The following is a 22,054-nucleotide window of genomic DNA, read 5'->3' as shown; positions in this document are numbered from 1 at the left end:
TATATAGCCTGTGTGACTACTGCGCGACTTTCGCATTGGGTTGTAGTCAATTAAAATACATGAAAATCACTCGCGTGTACACACGCCCATTACAATGTACGAGTTGAAAAGATAACAGAAAGCAACAAAAACAAAGACAGGACCGAATTAAGCTACATGAAAATAGCACAGGGCGTGAAGATAAGATGAACATTCACTGCATGTCTAGGTGACACCGTGGTGGCCACATGAACGCAAGCCAAGTATTTGAAGTTCATGAGAGTCTGATATTGACAATTGCCCCCTGCCCGAGAGTAGGGATTAAGTAGCCCAGAGCGTGCAGACAATACAACCTGTGCATCGTGCGTGGAATAACTGGATTCGATTACGCAGAAGGGCTACGACAGGGAGCGCGCGAGAGAGAAAGGCTGTGTGAACCTGCATGTACGAGGCTGTTTGGGGGTTTTCACAGAGCGCGTTGGTTTAGTCAGCATAACTAATATAAACATCTCCCTGAAATCAGTTTGACACGTGGTTTGTCAGGAATGACGCAAAACACCATTCCTCAATCAACAGTAGACCAAAATCCACGAACTCAGCTCACACTAGCCTACAAGGGGTGTAGGCTAACTAGGCTTGCCAAACATTAGCGATCCAAGCATTCCATTGTCATTTGGACATGTCGCAATGGTAGCCGCTATTCCAATGCAGACCACATTTACGCACTACACCTAAAAAAAAGTATCATGACGGGCATAGCATAGCATACCGTTTTGAGCATACAGACTTTTTTTGAAAGAACGTCCATCTCCATCAAAGTTTGTCAACATTGCGCAGTCATTTAGCGCACATAAATGAGGAAAATAGACGAACCTATTTCAAACATATACTCTCACTGAGCCCGTTTATGCGCATCAATAAGCCGTTTATGGTCAGGTTTTTGGAGTAACCTGCGCAAGGCAAAATCATTCGGGCCCAAGCCAACATGCCACAGTGGGCAAATTAATAACTAAATGGCCTTACCTTCAAACGTTTTGGTAACACTTCCAAATAAGGGGCCATAATTAACAGTAAAGTAGCTACAACCTAATACTTAAGTAATGGTTAATAATCATTACTTAATGCCACATTAGACACATATTAATTGTTATTAATGCATTAGTAAGCAGTTACTTAACTATTAGATAACTATTACCTTGTGTTACAAGTTAATAGCATATTATTATTTAACTAATAGATAAGTAAGGGCACAGTTAATAGTTAAGTAGCTATCAGGTAATACTTAACTAAGGACCAAAATTAACACTTACTTAATACAAAAGCAAGGCATAACTAATGGTTATATGATACATAAATATTGGGTTTTGGGACCCTTATATTAGAGTTGGCTGAGGCTAACTAATGGTTAATTAATAGATAGATATTGGTGTTTGGGACCCTTATATTAGAGTTGGCTGCGAATAACTAATGGTTAATTAATCCATAGATATTGGTGTTTGGGACCCTTATAATAGAGTTGCCTGAGCATACCTAATAGTTAAGTAATTAATCTACTGTGACATCTAGTTTTCACTCGTTCAAATCACTGTAATAGTGGCAACAGGAGCCATTATATAGCAAGGATTGGACGTACACTTCTCAATGATGGTGGGATGATGAGATGTAATTTTTTCATGTACCACTTATTAAATTTAATGGTAAAAACCCTACAATAAATGCAGAACATTATGAAGAGTAATAGTTTTGAAGCAAAACTAAACCATTCCTTTGTGACAATTAGGTTAATGTTTGAGAATATTAGCTCCAAGAAGAGCAGTGCATGATGGGTACGCAATCTATAGACAACAATAATTCGGTAATATTTAATCATTAGATATGCCTTACTTTTGTATTAAGTAAGTGTTAATTAAGGTCCTTAGTTAAGTATGACCTAATAGCTACTTAACTATTAACTGTACCCTTACTTATCTATTAGTTAAATAATTATATGCTATGAACTTGATACACATGGTAATAGTTATCTAATAGTTAAGTAACTGCTTACTAATGTTTAACATGTGGATTAATAACAATTTATATGTGTCTAATGTGACATTAAGTAGTGATTATTAACTGTTACTAAAGTATTAGGTTATAGCTAATTTGCTGTTAATTATGTTAATTATAATTATATATATGGCCCCTTACCATGTGTCTCAAGTTAATAGCATATAATTATTTAACTAATAGATAGGTAAGGGTACAGTTAATAGTTAAGTAGCTATTAGGTCATACTTAACTAAGGACCTTAATTAACACTTACTTAATACAAAAGTAAGGCATATCTAATGATTAAATAATACTGAATTATTGTTGTCTATAGATTGCGTACCCATCATGCACTGCTCTTCTTGGAGCTAATATTCTCAAACATTAACCTAATTATCACAAAGAAATGGTTTAGTTTCGCTTCAAAACTATTACTCTTCATAATGTTCTGCATTTATTGTAGGGTTTTTACCGTTAAAACTAATAAGTGGTACATGAAAAAATTACATCACATCACCCCACCATCATTGAGAATTGTACGTCCAATCCTTGCTATATAATGGCTCCTGTTGCCACTATTACAGTGATTTGAACGAGTGAAAACTAGATGTCACAGTAGATTAATTACTTGACTATTAGGTATGCTCAGCCAACTCTATTATAAGGGTCCCAAACACCAATATCTATCGATTAATTAACCATTAGTTATCCGCAGCCAACTCTAATATAAGGGTCCCAAATATCAATATCTATCTATTAATTACATTAGTTATCCTCAGCCAACTCTAATATAAGGGTCCCAAAACCCAATATTTATGTATTAATTAACTATTAGTTATGCCTTGCTTTTGTATTAACCCTATCCAGACCGGGCTTTTTTGGCATACCTGGGACCGGGGGGGGGGCTCTTTTGACCCCCCCCTCATAACTTAGGAACCGAATGGCGTATGACCACCAAACTTGGAGGGGATGATCTTCAGCCAAAGATCTATGAATGACATCAGTTTGGTGTCATTATGGGACATTATGGCATCATTATGACGGCATTTCCTGATTTTATTGCCCAAAATGTCACCTTAATGTATTTTCCATCTAACTTGGGTAATGCATATCAATTTTGGTTATTATGTGCATCAGACCACTTCAAATGTTCACAAGGGTGTCTGATGCTAATGAAAATGTAAAAAAAATATGAAAAGTGATGATGATGAGACTTAGATCAGTGATTTTTGGGCAGGTGTACCCGTCAGAAAACCGTTGCCATGGCAACAACAAAAATGATAAACCTAATCTTTTGGTATCACATTGTAGCCAACTTCATTTTAGGAAAAGTCACAAAGTTTCGTAGTCATAGCTTTAGTCATTCAAGAGTTATACGACATCAAAGTTGGTGCGGGCACTTTTAGCCCCCCCCCGGTCTGGATAGGGTTAAGTAAGTGTTAATTTTGGTCCTTAGTTAAGTATTACCTGATAGCTACTTAACTATTAACTGTGCCCTTACTTATCTATTAGTTAAATAATAATATGCTATTAACTTGTAACACAAGGTAATAGTTATCTAATAGTTAAGTAACTGCTTACTAATGCTCAACATATGCATTAATAACAATTATTATATGGTTGTGACGTCATCTGTCGAATGCTCCATTCATTTCAACGGGGCTCCCCAACGTTCGGACGTCTGTTATTTTTCGATAACGGACGGGTTGGTCTATAACAGACCGCTGTCAATGGCAACAAGACTTTTCACTGCTAAAGCGACTTTTCAACAAGACTCTAATCAGCTGCTGTGATAGACAGCACCCGTTGTCCTGGCTACCGCTGTCAATGGCAACAAGACGTTCACTGCTAAAGCCACTGGCTTGTATACAAGTCAGTGGCTAAAGCGAATGTTTCATATCACTCCGCAGGGGGTCCGGTCTTTTGTCACTCTAATCAGCTGCTGTGATAGACAACACCTGTTGTCCTGGCTAGCCTACCTAGCTGTTGCCTAGCGGTGTTCCACAACGGCACTGTTTTGTTTTGCGCAGCAACAATCTTAACATTAAATAGGTCTAAGGAAATGTCCCCGCATGTGTGAATCATTTAAGTATATCCATATAATAAGCGGGTTAACTTTCGGCGAGTCGGTCGCTTTGTGGAATAGCAGCACTTCAGAGAGAACAAGACCCCTCCGCTCCGTGTCGGGGTCTAAAGATTCTCTCTGTCGTGCTGCTATTCCACGCAGGGTTCTAGCTAGGATGAAATTATAGCGTATCGGTCGAGGGAGCGAAGCGACCGAGAGGGGGGGTTGGTGCGGAAGGGGGGTTTCCCCCCATCCGTGGTGCGGAGTTTTTGACATTTTAAGGTAAAAATAGGCCATTCTAGGGGTACCTAAAAGGTAAATTATCAGTGTTGGGTTGCAGTAATGTAACTACTTTTTTTCTGATAAAAGTAGTGTAGGCCTAACGAGTTAGCCTACTACTAAAAAGTTGGTAACGAAACACCGTTGTCTGTGAACTTTTGCGATTGGAGAGGTAAATATGACTCCCTCTCTCGGGCGCATACGCGCAAATAGAGATCTATTAAGAGGAAGAGAGAGGTGTGTCGCGGTGTCCCCAGTGTTGCCAATTTAGCGACTTTGTCGCTAGATTTAGCGACTTTTGGCCACCTCTGGCGACAAAAAAAAATCATCTAGCGACTTAGCGACTTTTCAGGCTCAATCTGGCCGAATCTAGCGACTATTTCGCTTGTCTTGTGAGAGGCAAATCAGTGTCCCTCCTCACGACACCACACAATGCATTTCCAGTGGCGGGTAGAGAGACAGACGTGACACATGATGCACGCACCACGGTAATGCATATCAATTTTGGTTATTATGTGCATCAGACCACTTCAAATGTTCACAAGGGTGTCTGATGCTAATGAAAATGTAAAAAAATATGAAAAGTGATGATGATGAGACTTAGATCAGTGATTTTTGGGCAGGTGTACCCGTCAGAAAACCGTTGCCATGGCAACAACAAAAATGATATACCTAATCTGTTGGTATCACATTGTAGCCAACTTCATTTTAGGAAAAGTCACAAAGTTTCGTAGTCATAGCTTTAGTCATTCAAGAGTTATACGACATCAAAGTTGGTGCGGGCACTTTTAGCCCCCCCCCGGTCTGGATAGGGTTAAGTAAGTGTTAATTTTGGTCCTTAGTTAAGTATTACCTGATAGCTACTTAACTATTAACTGTGCCCTTACTTATCTATTAGTTAAATAATAATATGCTATTAACTTGTAACACAAGGTAATAGTTATCTAATAGTTAAGTAACTGCTTACTAATGCTCAACATATGCATTAATAACAATTATTATATGGTTGTGACGTCATCTGTCGAATGCTCCATTCATTTCAACGGGGCTCCCCAACGTTCGGACGTCTGTTATTTTTCGATAACGGACGGGTTGGTCTATAACAGACCGCTGTCAATGGCAACAAGACTTTTCACTGCTAAAGCGACTTTTCAACAAGACTCTAATCAGCTGCTGTGATAGACAGCACCCGTTGTCCTGGCTACCGCTGTCAATGGCAACAAGACGTTCACTGCTAAAGCCACTGGCTTGTATACAAGTCAGTGGCTAAAGCGAATGTTTCATATCACTCCGCAGGGGGTCCGGTCTTTTGTCACTCTAATCAGCTGCTGTGATAGACAACACCTGTTGTCCTGGCTAGCCTACCTAGCTGTTGCCTAGCGGTGTTCCACAACGGCACTGTTTTGTTTTGCGCAGCAACAATCTTAACATTAAATAGGTCTAAGGAAATGTCCCCGCATGTGTGAATCATTTAAGTATATCCATATAATAAGCGGGTTAACTTTCGGCGAGTCGGTCGCTTTGTGGAATAGCAGCACTTCAGAGAGAACAAGACCCCTCCGCTCCGTGTCGGGGTCTAAAGATTCTCTCTGTCGTGCTGCTATTCCACGCAGGGTTCTAGCTAGGATGAAATTATAGCGTATCGGTCGAGGGAGCGAAGCGACCGAGAGGGGGGGTTGGTGCGGAAGGGGGGTTTCCCCCCATCCGCGGTGCGGAGTTTTTGACATTTTAAGGTAAAAAAATAGGCCATTCTAGGGGTACCTAAAAGGTAAATTATCAGTGTTGGGTTGCAGTAATGTAACTACTTTTTTCTGATAAAAGTAGTGTAGGCCTAACGAGTTAGCCTACTACTAAAAAGTTGGTAACGAACACCGTTGTCTGTGAACTTTTGCGATTGGAGAGGTAAATATGACTCCCTCTCTCGGGCGCATACGCGCAAATAGAGATCTATTAAGAGGAAGAGAGAGGTGTGTCGCGGTGTCCCCAGTATTGCCAATTTAGCAACTTTGTCGCTAGATTTAGCGACTTTTGGCCACCTCTGGCGACAAAAAAAATCATCTAGCGACTTAGCGACTTTTCAGGCTCAATCTGGCCGAATCTAGCGACTTTTTCGCTTGTCTTGTGAGAGGCAAATCAGTGTCCCTCCTCACGACACCACACAATGCATTTCCAGTGGCGGGTAGAGAGACAGACGTGACACATGATGCACGCACCACGGTGTGGCAACCTTTGTGNTACGCACAGGAATTCTCATGCACGAACATCTGCTTGTATGAGACTACGGCAAGCGATATGGGACAAATATATGGCAGGAACCGAATGTCAACATAAACCGAGATTACACAATCTTCGATATGGTCACCAAATGTTTTGGGACTGTCATTTATGTTATGCCTACACTTTGGAATTAGATCAGAGTCTTGTTGTTACACAGGTATATTTGATTTACCTAAACTGTACCCTGTACTTAACTTTACTCGGTCTACCCTACAAGCATATGACAAATTTAAATGAGCACTAGCAGGCTGGCCGCACCGACCGCAGTGAATCTCGGGCACAATGGCGACAAAAAACTCATCTAGCGCCTTTAGCGACTTTTGGTGCATGTGGCGACTTTTTATACGTGCATTTTCTGTGACAAATGAATAGTTTTTCCCACATAATTCTGACTCTGCGCCGCCGTCAGAAGCGTTTCCCCCACGGTTAAGCGGGGCTGCAGATAAGCTCTGATCTCCAAAAAGTAGCTAGCACCGCCCATTTGTACTGTGGACGAAGGCATGTGGGCACGTTTTCTGTAGATCAGCGCGCCGTGCGTGACATTGTGACGTCATACGTAACGTCATGACGTCATCTAGCGACTTCTAGCGACTTTTCAGCAAGCCCATAGCGACTTTGGCTGATTTTCTTTTGGCAACACTGGGTGTCCCCTTCTCACAGTTGCACTAGTTTTGAAAACGTTGAGGAGCACTGTGAACCGTGTGTGCATTTAATAGGGCATATCAATGTCCGAGTGATCCGATTCCGAGACAAGTGCAGTTTGTCACATTTTCCGAGCTCGCGCTATGTACAGCTTGCGCGTCCTAAAACCACAGGACTGGTGCCGGGTGCCTTTCGCATGCAATTAGCCTAGCCACAGAAGACGCTCCTTTTGCTACGAATGCGGGTTTTTTTTTGTAGTCACGCTATGTCAACCGGCAAGCTTAGAAAAAAGTGCCTCTCACCGTTACGGAGACGTCTTCTCCCACCTACTTTGTCCTCTTTCGAATAGTGTCAACTCCCAATGTCAGCGCTTAGCGCCCAATGTCTCCTGATTTGTTTGTATGGTAACAAGTAGGCTAACGAACCCAGCACTACTGCTGACACTGCTAACAGGTTGGCAACTACGCTTTGGAGAAACAAGGATGCGATGCTACACGTGCATTTGTTGTTGTTTCATACGCTTGTCACAGAGATTAATAAAAGCCGTCAAAACCCCGCGACAAATAGTAGTAGTAGTAGGCTGGTAGTAGTAGTAGAGTGCTATATTGTCATTTAAATACAGTGAGTATGACATGTGTCAGGTTTGGCAGAAGGGCGATGTGGCATTGATCTGGCTGTAGCCTACATAATACAGACAAAATGCCGTTACGCTGTATTGAAAATAAGCGTAACGGTCCAAAATAAGCGTCACGGTCCAAAATTATAGCGTAACGGGCCGTCACGCACTTTTGCGCTAGCTAGAACCCTGCCACGGTAGCGACCTTCTCACCGAACGTTAACCCTTACTTAATATGTGTCTAATGGCATTAAATAATGATTATTAACCCTTACTTAAGTATTAGGTTGTAGTTACTTTACTGTTTATTATGGCCCCTTATTTGGAAGTGTTACCAACGTTTTCTTGATCACAGAATTTCACTAGTATTCCACTGACATCCACACGGTTCAACACACCCATCACAACTAGCAAGCCATGTGGATTTGTGCTAACAATAGTTGCTATTTTTTATCGGAATCCAAATGGTCTAGACTTGGCCTATAGTACTTTCTTCCGTTTCTTCAGTATAACGAGATGCCATTTTTGGATTTGCCTCCGTCGACAGTGAAAATATCTGAGAAGGGTAACCAGTAGGGGCCTAGAACTCTCTTTACTGTGCATACTGACAGCCAATCTACTTCTCCTTTCACTAGAACTAGAAGACTGCCGCCAGTGATGTGGTGAGTGACTCAAGAGCAAGACGTAACAAATTGATACATTTTTCAGTAAGATGTCGGGATGATACAATTATGGGCTGCTGCTCATTTGGGTTCCTTTCGCGTCTCTTACAACAGGCTGTTGCGCGCTCATTTATTTTCACCATACATTAATGAAGGCCTACGCGATAGTTTATTATTTTATTAATTTTGGGGAAATTATTATTTTATTTTTTTCTACAGCCACGCTACGCCGGATTTCCGGCGCGGCGCCGGACTGCTATCACCCCTGTATATCTACTCAAGAGAGGGCCCAAACAAATACTGAGGGCGCCACCATGGACATGCATTTCAGTAGGCTAAAAAAAGTTTTTTTTAATGATAATGACTGGATCATCATCAGCTTTATGCTGCAGTAATCAACACGCAAAACTGACATAAAATGTGCATTCAAGCACGAAATGTGGCCGCATTTGTGTATCCTGCAGCAAGCACCTCCCAGACCTTACAGTGCTGGAAGTACTTAAGCTTGAGAACACCAGCATCTTAACTAATGCATGTGACCAATGGTTCATGTCGGCTTTAGGAATGCCCAGTCCTCATGAATTGATCATAACAAAGACTGAAGGTTCTTTCCCGGTCTCCAAAGTACACAGGGCTCGTTTTTTTTCCACCCTACCCTGCCGCAATTAATTCTGAGTGATTTTCTGCGGAGAGAGAGAGAGAGACAGACAGGCAGCGTCCAACTCTGGAGGATATATCCACTGGGACCTGAGGATCATCATCACTGCATATACATGTGCGACTCGTATATCTCATCACTCACAAATAGCAACAGCACGGAGAGGCGCATCAATACAGCGAGTCAATTGCATGGATGGAAGGGGCATGCCGATGTAAAGGAAATACAGATTTCAGGCATATCCAGACAAAAACAAAAATCAACATCAGGAAAAAAAATACCAAATAGGAAAGAACCGAACAAGCGAAAACTTTCACTTGTATGGAATATCTGATTATATGACGGTTATGAAGATAGAGGAGCTGGAAACTAGTTCATATTCTCTTAGCTCATAAAAGTCAGTAAAAGCTGGCTGGTGTCTTGGTTAAGTACAATTTATCCATAATCACATGGTAAAAATGAATTATGCATTACAGTCAAACTGCTGTATTTACTGATGTGCTGCAGTTGCAGTTTGAATGAGTGAGTATGGCATCTTTCAAAAAGACACATCAAGGAAAGCTCCAAGCGCACATCTGTCTAACCCCCGAAGGGGCGCCTGTCAGATCTCGACTCAACGCAATATTAGCATACGTACTACCAAAACATGTGCTCAACAACACCTTGTAAGCAAACCCCCCACCCCCCTGCAGTCACACCCTGCACATAAACCCAAAAATTGAACCCAGCGACTCACTCAGTGGGACATGACTAAGCCAATGTCTCCTGGCGGCCTACTTTAATCCTTTATCCTTCACCGCGCCCGTATCCCACGGTGAACTCTCCACAACCTCACTACTGCAATGACTTCCCGTGAAAACAAACAAACAAAGAAACAAACAGACAGGCAGACAATACCACGGGCTGAGGATTGATCACTAAGAACCATCTGCATGTGTAATAAAGATTATCCAGGGTGTCACAGCAGACTAGCTTGGGGCTGCATTGAGCTCAGCTCACACAGAGAGTGAAGTCAGGCATTAACGAGACGTATCAATAGAATGAAGGCATACTTTAATCTTAGGTTCATTGGTAATTCTTTCTATGAAGTTTTATTTTGGTCAACACATTCATAAAGGCTTGTGTGGCGATGGGGAGTTGCCCTGCCAGAATACAAACCTATGCCTTTAGTGGTACCAAACTTTGAAGCGCCAGATCCCCAGTTTGGCAGCGCCAGAGGCAAGGGTCAAGAGTCCTGGCAGGACAACGTTTCTTTGCTTACAACACATTTAAGTCCATTAACTGTAACTGAATTAATTGAATATTCACTGTATATAGTACATGCTCAAATGGATGTAGGTACACAAGGCTTTATATCAGGGGTATAGAGAGGGACAGCTTTTCCAAATTCACACAGTCTGTAAAGATGGTTATTAATCCATGTTGAGTTTTCTAAACGACTGGACTTCTGTTTCTGATTTGTGTGCAAGTGCGGTGCTGTCGCCGCATATTTGTTTCAAAGGTTAATGATGCTTTGTGTTGCCGATTTAATGCCACGCTTTCAAAGCATACGATGGTTATTGAAGGAAAGGAGAATACAGAGAGAAGAGAGAGAGAGAGCGAGAGAACGAACGCAAGAGTAGCACACAACACAAACGCATACAGCAAAGAGCAAGGGAGATAGAAACTCTGGCATCGGCATTGTTGCATTCCCCCCTCAACATTCTGGCTGCAATCGTCAATCACCAATTTTTTTTATTGCCCCATAAAGTCAAGCTCAAACTACACCAATCTCGATTCTGTGCAAGACTTTGAAGTCGGGTTGCGCTGCACACAAGGAGAATCGCAACTGACGATCTTATCCCTGATCGTAAGCACCCGAGACAATGCCCGACGTTCTATTTGCAGTCACAAATATCAAACAGTGTTTGATTTCCATGATTTGCGATCTGCGACTCTTTGAGCTGCCAAAATTCTATCTTTGACCGTAGGACATGACGCGGAAATCTTGCCCGACAATCGTTTGCAATGGTCCTGGGGGGTAACGTTCCACCGATTGTCATAAGCGGGGCTTTCAGCCGAGAATCGGGCCGATAATGGTGTAGTTTGAGCCTAGCTTCAGCCAAGTTAACTAGAATGGTGAGGATGGTCATTAATCCATGCCTTATTAGTGATGTTAGCGACTGGACTTGTTTTTGGAGGTTCTTCGCCTGCAGGGTTAAAAGGTTTGAAAGGGTTGAATTCCAGTCACATACCTGTACATGTACCTGCCCCTTTTCCCCTTTGCACAATCAAAATTGTAGCCGCATAATCGTGCAATGCTCACACTGTCCATCCCTGACATTTCCTTTTGATGTAAACATCGAGCATATTGCTCATGGTAGGGGTTCCAAAACAAGACCTCCCACACACACACCCGTAGATGGGTTGTGACACTATTTTTCGTGCTACCCCTTTCACAGCCACAGTCTAGGTCTGTGAGTCTGTGCTTCACTGTGATATATAAAATAATTAACGTTGAGACATGCAATAGATTATTATAATGCAATTCTTAACCGATTCTTAACTTGTTTATTTTGGTGTACATTAGTTATTTAATTTATTGAAATGTTTCTTTTGCCTTTCGGCCAACCTGCTACTGCCCCCCTCACAGGCCCCCAGGGGTCCCCGGCTCCAACTTTGAAAACCACTGGTTCATGGATCCTTTCTCTTGCTTCTGAGACTGTTGAATGTGTTCAGATAGTAAGATTCTTATATTATCTGCTGTTGATGTCTCTCGAGTTGCTTTCACGAGGGGAGGGCTTAGCTTTGCTATTGGTTTATCACTGTTATGGGGAGGCAATACTGACACCTCGTCCTGACATAGGGGCGCAATTTTACGACAAAAAGTCGTAATAAAAAAACTGTTCAGAACTGTTTGTGGGCCAGAGATAGATCCCATAGGACCATATCCCAACTTGAGGTGACCTGGTCCATTCTTCTGCATTATAAATTGTTACAAAAGACTGCTCGCACTAACTCTCCATTAGGCTTTGTGAAGATATTAAAATCCTTTATGGTTTTGTTTATGAAGTCATATGAATACAGTTTCCAGTTGCAGTTTCCAGTTTCCAAATGCAAAGAGCTCTCGTGTGTATTTGGGACTCGAGGGTAAAGGCCCAGTACAGAAGACAGATTACAGAAATCCTCTGCTCCCAAACAACCCTGAGGAGTCCAACAGCCTCAGAACAAAGGACAAGGCCTTGCCCAAACTATGAGCATGGTCTCTGAATGACATTTGGCGGGGAGCGCAATGCTAGAAGATACTTCCTGCAAGAAGATGATAAAGGAGTTCCCAAAAAGTTGCAGGCGATGCAGTCCGTCAGCATGTGCTAATTGTGCGTGACATGCACACAGATTGGGGGAAAACCAATTAAACCCAGCTTTTGGCCAACAATGAACACGACAAGAAAAGCTTTTCATTCAAATCACGCAAGCTATGAAATGCCAAGGCAAGATAGGGAAACGGCACTCCAACCAGGGAAAGAAGAGCGGTGACGTTAACCAAACTCATTTCTAAGGCGACGGAATGCCAAGGCACACAGAACACTGGTCTGGATATGCAGACAGGTGTATCACACGTGACCACCGTGCTTTGTGCCACTCACGCCATACATTAAAAAAACAGAAGAACATGTATCAATAGAAAGTTAATAATTCATGTTTTTTTCACCATTTTCTGAATGCAGCCGTTCGGAAGGCAATAGGGGGTAACATTATTATTAAACTATTAATTTAATAAAATCACAGGAGCTGAAAAATGGGTTTAACTAAATAAACAAATCCTCAATTGTTTAATAATAAATGAGTAATTAGAAAATCATTTCAAATACATCAAATACAAAAATCCCAAGTCCGTGGAGGTTCCTATTATTTACAGATGAGTTCAGAAGCTACCAGGGCTTAGCACAAGCACCAGTGCTCAGGGTCTTGAATAACATCATCTTATTTTGGATGAAATATTGGAGTTGCTTGAATACAATATTCATACAACAGTAACCAAGGGGATCTTTCCTAACACAGAACACAAAACCTTTCTGTGGGTAGAGTAGACAACTGTTGACAAGTTCTGTCGATACGACTTTGGCAGAACTTATCAAAAGGTTGCATTGAATATTATAACATTTTCATTCAACAGTAATCATATTATTTTTCAAATATACACAAAATAGAAAACATTTCTGTGAATATCAGAACCTAGCTGCCTCTGTACAGCTTTTGACAAGTTCTTCTAATAGAATTAATCCCATTACTGCATCTGTGAATATAATATGAAATCCTGTCTAAATCTGCCAGACTAGTCTCTCTACCCAAAAATTCTCTGTGAGTGATAGGGGCCAAAAAGGCCTTCTGCACAGAAGTTTAAAACGGTTGATAAAAATATAACCTGTGGTAAAATCACCTTGAAAACTGCCAAACACTGTCTTTTTTCTTACATAAAAAACAGGTCTTTCCTCAAATCCAAAACCTCTTAGTCACACTGTTCTTTTTCTTATTCAGCAGCTTCCATGGGTCATTCACTGTCTCCTCAATTATATGTCTTCAGATCTTCTTTTCTTTATTGTGTGACTAATGTCTTCCTTGCATGATAAATAGATCAGTACACCTCTGTATCAATTATGCCTGGCATTTTAAGATTGGAAGTCTGAGCAGTGAGTTCATTGAAGCTAATGGGAAGCTTACTCTGACTGCACTTGTAATTTAATGCAGCATCAACTCCATTCCAATTCTGCTCCTTTATTATATAATCCTCATTTGCCACCAGTGAAACAAAGAGAAATGGAAAAAAGGCATTTTACACTGGTGCCAAACTTTTCTTCTTTAGGTAGATTGATTTTTGACATATTGGGCGGTCACACCAGATGGCTGTCTATTCCAGACGAAATCCAGATGTCCATTTATGGCAGCATCTAACTGATTCGGCCATTGAGATACTTTGAGTAGGGAATAAAAACATCTCGCCTGTTTAGTACTGACACTTTCAAAAACAAAACATTCGAACACAATGACAAAGGAGTCAAGGTTTTAGCTCAACCCCCCGCCCCCCAAGTTCCAAAGCCAGATTCAGTTGCTAATAGTTTATCTCTTCCTATCATGACCTGAAAAGACGAGAATCTTGATGCGGCACACTTACAGACATTTCCTTCACACCACATCACACCACAACACAACACATTGCACAATATTTCTGAACAAACGCATCTGTGTTTCTGACAGTGGTTGAGGAATTCTGCTTTGGCATTTCTAGCATCATTGAGCTGCCACTGTTAACATCATTTGGATTGGCTATGCCTTTAGGCTAGTCAGAAAAGTAATGTTCTTTGGGAATGATCTGCCCAGGGGACATCCATCTTGAAAGTAAACAGCAAGCAAGACAGCATCAAAACGACATTGTCTTTTGGGAATCGGCTAGAGGGGGAGGGAAATAGGCATGTAATCAATAACCAATAATGGTGTGACGTCAAAGAGATTGGAGAAAAGCTTCAGAAAGCTTTGCAAGTCAAAGTGTTGGTGGTGATGATAGTTTAAGGTTATGACCACTGTTGGGCGATATGGCAAAAAAGATGAATGAATCCTCATTGAACAAATCTGATCATGGGTGATAGAATTTCAAATAAGTGTCTAATTTTTAAAACAGGGGTGGAGAACCTTTTTCTTTCGAAGTGCCACGAAGTGCCGGACTATGACCACAAACCAGGATTTCCCCCTGCACTTTAGGCCTATATTGAAGGCAGCCACTGGACTTACTGGAATTGCAAATGTAATTTCTAACATTCCTTTACAAAATATATCATATTTCATGTGAAGCTGCATAACATTAAAATTGTCTCGAGGGACGGATAAAACGGCCGCAAGGGCCGCAAACGGCCCTCCAGACATAGGTTCCCCACCCCTGGTTTAAAATAAATGAGAATAGCTGTGATGTAATGGTGTGTAGACATGTGCATAACAGAAAATCAATTGTAAATCCGTTGGCTGTCGGTTCAATTAATCATTCAGCCCAAGATATTTCATGGGGCTTTTGTGTCTTAATTTGATTTAGTACAGAGAAGAGAGAATGGGAAAGAGAGAGATGCAGTAAGGTTGGAAATAGACCCAGACTGGAGTGGACTCGAACCAGGGTCCCCACTGGCAACTTGCCTATTCATGGGATGCTGCATTGGTGCAATGTTACTGCAGCATCCCCATCAGCTCAAGTTTTGACAGCGGTCCAGTCTTGCCTAGTCAAGGACTAGTGAGGAGGGGCAATAACAGATTGAAAGAAAATTAGCATACTGAGAAAGGTGATGCCTGTTGACATTGACAGATGGCTAAATTTGACAACTTCTTGAAAGAAAAACATCCTTTTCTAAAAGAGTCCCGAAGACTCTTACAACAACCAAAAGGCTATGCAGAGCCAGATCACACAGAGCAAGAATGAAGATGGAAAGCAACAGGGGAAAGAAAATTGTTTTGCTAACTTGTATTGAATTTCAATGAGACAAGAACATCAACACTTCACTTAGAGCCTGTTTGCCTGTCTGTCTGACAAACATGAGAGAAAGAGTTTATGAAACTGAAAGTTTAATCAAAATAATGCTTTCAGCTTTGAAAATAAATGCTATGACTTCAAGCACAGATGGATGAGCACACAGATGGAGTCAACACTGTCTGGTCTGCCAGAGTTTGATCAATTCAGGCTGAGGAAAAGTTTCTAAATTATGAAATATTTAACTAGCACATGTTAGTAGAAGGATTACAGAAAGAAGAGCACTGTCTATCTTTTGTGCGGTGTGGGCTACAATCTGTCCAACAGTTATTGCACTCAGCCATTAAAATATCGTACCTCTGCAGATGCATGTGATAGATGGGCTAATACTGTATTTCTGAAAGACTGCTGTTTTTGGTGAGGCACGAAACTACCGACAAACAGCGTTGCACTTGGTACATGCTTTCCCTCCCAATGTGATTTGCGACCCAGTACTGTATGTGGACATGCAGTTCAAATACCAAATAACCATTTCTAAGGTGTGGGTCAAAGGATTCGCCAACGTCTGTTCTCTGGTTTATTAGTCTCCATGATTGTGGACCAAATGGAATTGTTCATATGTGAGTTGTAAGAAAATCATGTACATGCTGCAGTGCACCCGAATTTCCTTTGAGATTAATAGGATCATCTCTACTCATTTGCAAGCCTCTGGTCAAGGACACTTGCACGTATATGTACTAAAAATGACTACTACTACTCTTAACAAGCCAAGACTTGATCAATGTTCAAACAGAAACTAGAGCTAGTAAACCCCTTGGGCATCAATGCCAGTGCAAACGGAATTAAAGTATGCCAGTTCTGTTTCTACAGACTCTCTGTCGTGCATAACTCAACCAACCCTTAAATCTGCTTCCACGGCCCTGCAGATGCACATATCTCTGCTTATTATAAGCCATGTCTCTGGGCTAAACAGGTTATTACCAGGGCTGGACCCGGCTGAAAAAACAAACTGGGCATATTTAACCAAGACCGGTTCACCAGGCATTGAGGGCAAGACCAAAATAATCAACAGTCCACCGGGCAGATGCCCTGTATCTCATATGGCCAACGCAGCCATGGTTATTACATATACTACGGTGATGGCAAGATGACTGGGTGTTGGTGTAAGAGAGTGCTGTATCTGCTGTGATAGGACAACCCCTTTCCCTGCGCGCACGCACGCACGCACGCACGCACGCACGCACGCACGCACGCACGCACGCACACACGCACGCACGCACGCACGCACGCACGCACACACGCACGCACACACGCACACACACACACACAGTAATACTTGTGTGGTGCCATTTCCATGTGTTGATAGGATATGGTGTGAAGTCTGCTTCCTGACAGCTGAGGTATCAAGTCAAATATAGTTTTTTGGGGTAAGGAGCAGGAAATAATTGGAATTGGACCCCGTAGCACCACAAAAGCAGGACTGCAGGGATGGTGGTCCAATTCGAAAGTGTGGGTTAGTGAATCTAACTATGCATGAAACCGCAAGACTGATCCCGACACTTTCAGAAATGTAATAAATGTCCAACGGTGAACACATTATTCACACTGCAAGAAAGTATCTGCAAAGTCCACTGGAAAGCAGATTTCAACATGGCCAGGTAAAAGTCCATGCAGTTGAACCTCTACTATAACAGCAGAATAGTTTACCTTTTAATACATCTTCGTGGGCTGCCTTTTTGATCAGATAATTGCAAAAAAATGGCATGTCATATCTGTGCAACTGGGAAGTGGAATAGCACTACAAAATGAATATAAGCTTACTAGAAATGGAGATATATTCCTAGAAGAAAGTCGTCCTCACACTTCAGCCAGCACAGATAATATCAAAACTGAGCCCAAAGAATATTGATATTGATATCTGTACAGCTATTTGTAACGCGTCATGAAAGTTTAATCTGACAAACAGCACATTGGATTCTAGTTTGGCTCAGCCCTGCCTAATTGAGCCCCGGAGTCAGATGAGAAGGGTGAACTCTGTTGAACACTGAAACATTTAGATTCCATTTTAATGTTTGGATACGATTTTTGCCCTATCACTGACATTCAATGGGATAAAGTATGCAATGCTTCCATACACAATGAGTCATCATTAACCACCTTCCCAGGTTGCCGAATAACCAGGCTGCTTGGAAATCTATGCAACCTCACCCAAGAGTATCAGACACAGACGTAAAATGTAGGGAAATAATAACTGAGTGGACACTTCCAGATGGCCAGAGTCAGGCAATATAAAGATTGCTATCCTAGGAAGTTCAACTGCTCATAATCATCAGATCTGTTATTGTCTGTGAAAAGGTTTGATCATGAGTCTCACTCCACTGCCATGTGTCCCACCATAGCAGAGGGACACAATTTCTAGTTTCCGCTTACATCAACCAGAAACTAATGAAACTTCTCATTTCATTAATGGCAAGTCTTTGAAGAAGTTCCAGTTGCTTGCTATTCAATTGAATGCATTCGGAAAGCGCAATACTTGTGTTACCCATAGCAGGACTGTAGACACATAAAACACAGGAGCTGTATTGAAACACCGGCTTTGATGGATTTTTTTTTCAAACAACCATTTCTGGTTTTCAATTTTAGCTGATGAAAGTAGATGTTTAGTCCAAGAATTGAGACAACTCCAGTGATGTGTAAAGGCTGGAGAGTATTCATTTTCTTCATCCAAGTTTCTCCAACATGATGAAGACACAATCCATGATGGTTGTCTTACAGACACCGCAGGGTCTCGTGAAACACTGTTGATGTGCTCCAACAGCCCTGAACAAACTATTTCAGTTGTTTCAGTTCTCACACTATTTACTATGGATGTTTTCCCTTGTGCCTATGGTGTCAATACCAATTAGCCAATTAGATAAGATGATTTACCCAGGATCTGCTGCTTCAGTGAATTGGCCTGGACCAAATAGCAGTACTTTTGCTTTATGGACTAGGAATGTTGATCTATGTCTTTCCTCTGCTTTTTCGTCATTGGGCCTCTTGCCTAAGTTGACGGAGTAAATTGAAAGCTTTTGCTATCACAAGTGCTGCGCTTCTGGCCATGGCCATGCTGACGCCAGCTACCCGTCAAGCATACGCTGTTGGATTGTGCTTCTGCTTTTGAAAATCCCCATGTGGAATGTTCAGAACAAATTCCAAACCCGTGATGAGCAATGTGTTGACCATGACCAGGAAAAGTATTCATCCAAGGAAACAAATGTTGCAACGAATGTTTATAGACCACTTCAAACTTGTTGAAAAAAACAAAAACAAAAAACAAACAAACAGTACAATGTGCCATATTAAAGAAACTTTTAGTGTGACTGTGCTGATTTTACACAAGAACTATCTGAGCCGCCATCTGTGATTACGCTGGTCACGGCCAATCAAATGGCCCCACACCACATGAGAGCTCCTTGGTCAGCATACAGAGCAAGTGGTCAAAACAGTGTGTGTCAGTGTGTGTGTGTGTGTGTGTGTGTGTGTGTGTGTGTGTGTGTGTGTGTGTGTGTGCGTGTGTGTGCGTGTGTGTGCGCGCGTGTGCGTGCGTGCTTGTGATTTGAAATGAAACCAAATCAATGGTATGACTGAAGTACAAATGTGCTGACAAAGGAAGAAATGTTAAAGGTCCCTGCACCATTATTATTATTATATATATATATATTTGCAGCGGTATCAATAATATGGGTTTGAGATGTGCTTCTTTTTTTATTTCTTTGTTCTCTACAAGTCTGGGGCCAGATTAAACCATCTGGCAGACCACATTCGGCCCCTGGGCCATATGTTTGATCTAAATATTCCAAACAAACACACACTATGGAATCACTGCTGTGGAAAGGCTTATTCTAAGGACTGGAATATGCTCACTGCAGAATATGAATGCGCATCCACATTTTGTGCACAAACGTGTTGTCATATGTATTTTATGTCAATTTTGCAAAGTACACAGGGGCGTGCAATATCGACACAAGCCCTAGGGGCGATCTTTTGTACTTCCATGTTGAGTTCGCAGTAGAGTCGAACAATGGTGAAAACATAAAGGAGAGCCTCTTATATGCAAATATGCGTAGTCCAGTTGGTGAGCCGAATAAGATTTGCTTTTCGTCTTTCTATGCTTTTTTCTGCCACTGAATGAAACATTGGTGTACACACACGTATCTGCAAATCACGCATATAAACGCACACATGTAGACACACACACACACACACACACACACACACACACACACACACACACACACACACACACACACACACCCCTCTAGCAAATCACATGCATTCATGAGAGTGTGTCTGAGAGAGAAAGAAAGAAAGAAAGAAAGAAAGAAAGAAAGAAAGAAAGAAAGAAAGAAAGAAAGAAAGAGGGAAATAAATAAATAAATAAAGAAAGAAAGAAAGAAAGAAAGAAAGAAAGAAAGAAAGAGAGAGAGAGAGAGAGAGAGAGACCCACCATATCAGTCTCTGTCAAACACATCCGTACGCATGCACAGCATAAACACAGACACAAATACATGCACATACCCTCTTGCTCACCCCTCAGTCATCAGAGCCATGCATGCATCCTCTCGTTCACCCTCTGCCAATGCCTTGCACACATCCACTCCTTCATTTCTTGCCAGTGCCAATGCATCAATACATGCCATCTCTACACATACTTGTAGTAGATAAATCCAACAGACTCTTTTGCAGGCATGAGATGGCATTAGTAGTCTGCACACGTATATAAACCTAGGAGTTCTTTCAATCAACACAACTATTGTGGGTCTTTGAAATGCCTTGAATTCAATCATGGGAATGCACTGATAATCCCATCAAACAACAAACAAACAAAAACCAAGTGACCAGTATATTTTGTATGCAACAGCCACCAGCAGAGATGGCAATTTTTTTTTTTCTTTATTTCTTTCATTCATTTTTTTTTAAGATCACAACTCCTCTACTGATCATCACTGCAATTCCCAGTTCAGATAGAATACAGACTCCCTAACATCTACATGAAAGGCAGAGGAGGTAGAAGAGGTGCATATGCAAAATCGGTTGAGGCGTACTGCATAATGTACTACCTAGATTCTACCGCCATCACCCTTGGTGTCATGTCATGTTACATCACGTGCACTACTCTGAAAAATGACTCAAAAACGAAAAAAAAACCACCCCATACTAAAATCTCAGCCAAACAGATCCCAGTGTGTCTCTCACATAAAACCACCTCGTTTTCAGGCATATGAAAAATTCCAAACTGCAGGACATCAACAGAACTTCAATCCAAATAAGCTTGTTTGGCTTTCCAACAGGATTGCATCAACCACAACTGGGATTGCACAAAAAACAAACACACAGACACACACACACGCAAGCACGGTGGGTGTTAGCCGAGCAGCAATGTTTTCGCTCTTTTCTTTTCCAGCAATATTATGCATTCTGAACCAAGGTATTCATCCAGAGAATCTGAACACCAGGATAAGGCTAGGCGTAATAGAACATTCTGTTGTGGGAATATATTGCTATGTCGCATTGTGCGCGATAAGGAAGCTCTTACCTCACATATTGAAAGGCCCTCGTCTGTGATCCAGACCCATACACCTGAATAGGCAGATAAAAAAAGACAAAGAGAGAGATAGACAAACCACACAGAGATGGAGAAAAATATGATCATGAAATATGATCTACTGTTGCATTGAAATCTTATTTTGTCCAGTGGACTAAGGCTACGATGACGTTTCGAATGCCAATGAACAATGGTGGCAGAACAACCAAAGACAACAATAATAGTAGAAAAAAAGCTGACAAGGAAAGCTGTACTATGAGGCACGTGGCTTGTCCACACTGTTAACACAAGGACACTTTATTGTTACAGACACACACATGATGTGGATAGAGCAAAGCATGATATGAAACTGCTGGTTGACAGTCTAATGTTGCATTCAGAGCTGAAGCCAATAAAGCTGTAAATATGCTGGAAGTAATTCACTTTGAATGAAGATGAGCGACCACATTTACAAAATGAACAACCACCACCAATGACTAAACTTGGGCGACAATGCGACTAAAAAGAAAAAAGAAAGAAAGAAAAAAACACTGAAAATGAGCTATGATGTGTTTCGGCTATACTATACGTAACAAATTCAGCGGCAAAAGTGAACCGAATTAATTAGCAGCGGTAATTTAAAACCCACAAAAGCTACTTTACAGCTTTTGCTGTTGGTGTGAATGTAGCATGAATGTATCATGTGAGTGTGTGTGTGTGTGTGTGTGTGTGTGTGTGTGTGTGTGTGTGTGTGTGTGTGTGTGTGTGTGTGTGTGTGTGTGTGTGTGTGTGTGT

At 41.5% G+C, this 22,054-nt stretch overlaps 1 protein-coding gene across 3 annotated transcripts in view; it reads right to left on the bottom strand.

The window, feature by feature from the left end:
* Nucleotides 1-22,054, bottom strand: part of uxs1 (UDP-glucuronate decarboxylase 1) — a 106,697-nt gene that overhangs the window by 12,039 nt on the left and 72,604 nt on the right. For all 3 annotated transcript variants that reach the window (XM_063214223.1, XM_063214221.1, XM_063214222.1), the window contains one exon: nt 21,272-21,315. In XM_063214223.1, coding sequence (XP_063070293.1) covers nt 21,272-21,315 — 44 coding nt within the window. The remainder of the gene's footprint in view (nt 1-21,271; nt 21,316-22,054) is intronic.

Source organism: Engraulis encrasicolus, chromosome 13, assembly GCF_034702125.1.
Source record: "Engraulis encrasicolus isolate BLACKSEA-1 chromosome 13, IST_EnEncr_1.0, whole genome shotgun sequence".
Classification (NCBI taxonomy): Eukaryota; Metazoa; Chordata; class Actinopteri; order Clupeiformes; family Engraulidae; genus Engraulis; species Engraulis encrasicolus.
Note: the sequence above shows the minus strand (reverse complement) of the source record. Positions and strands in the feature narration are given on the sequence as shown.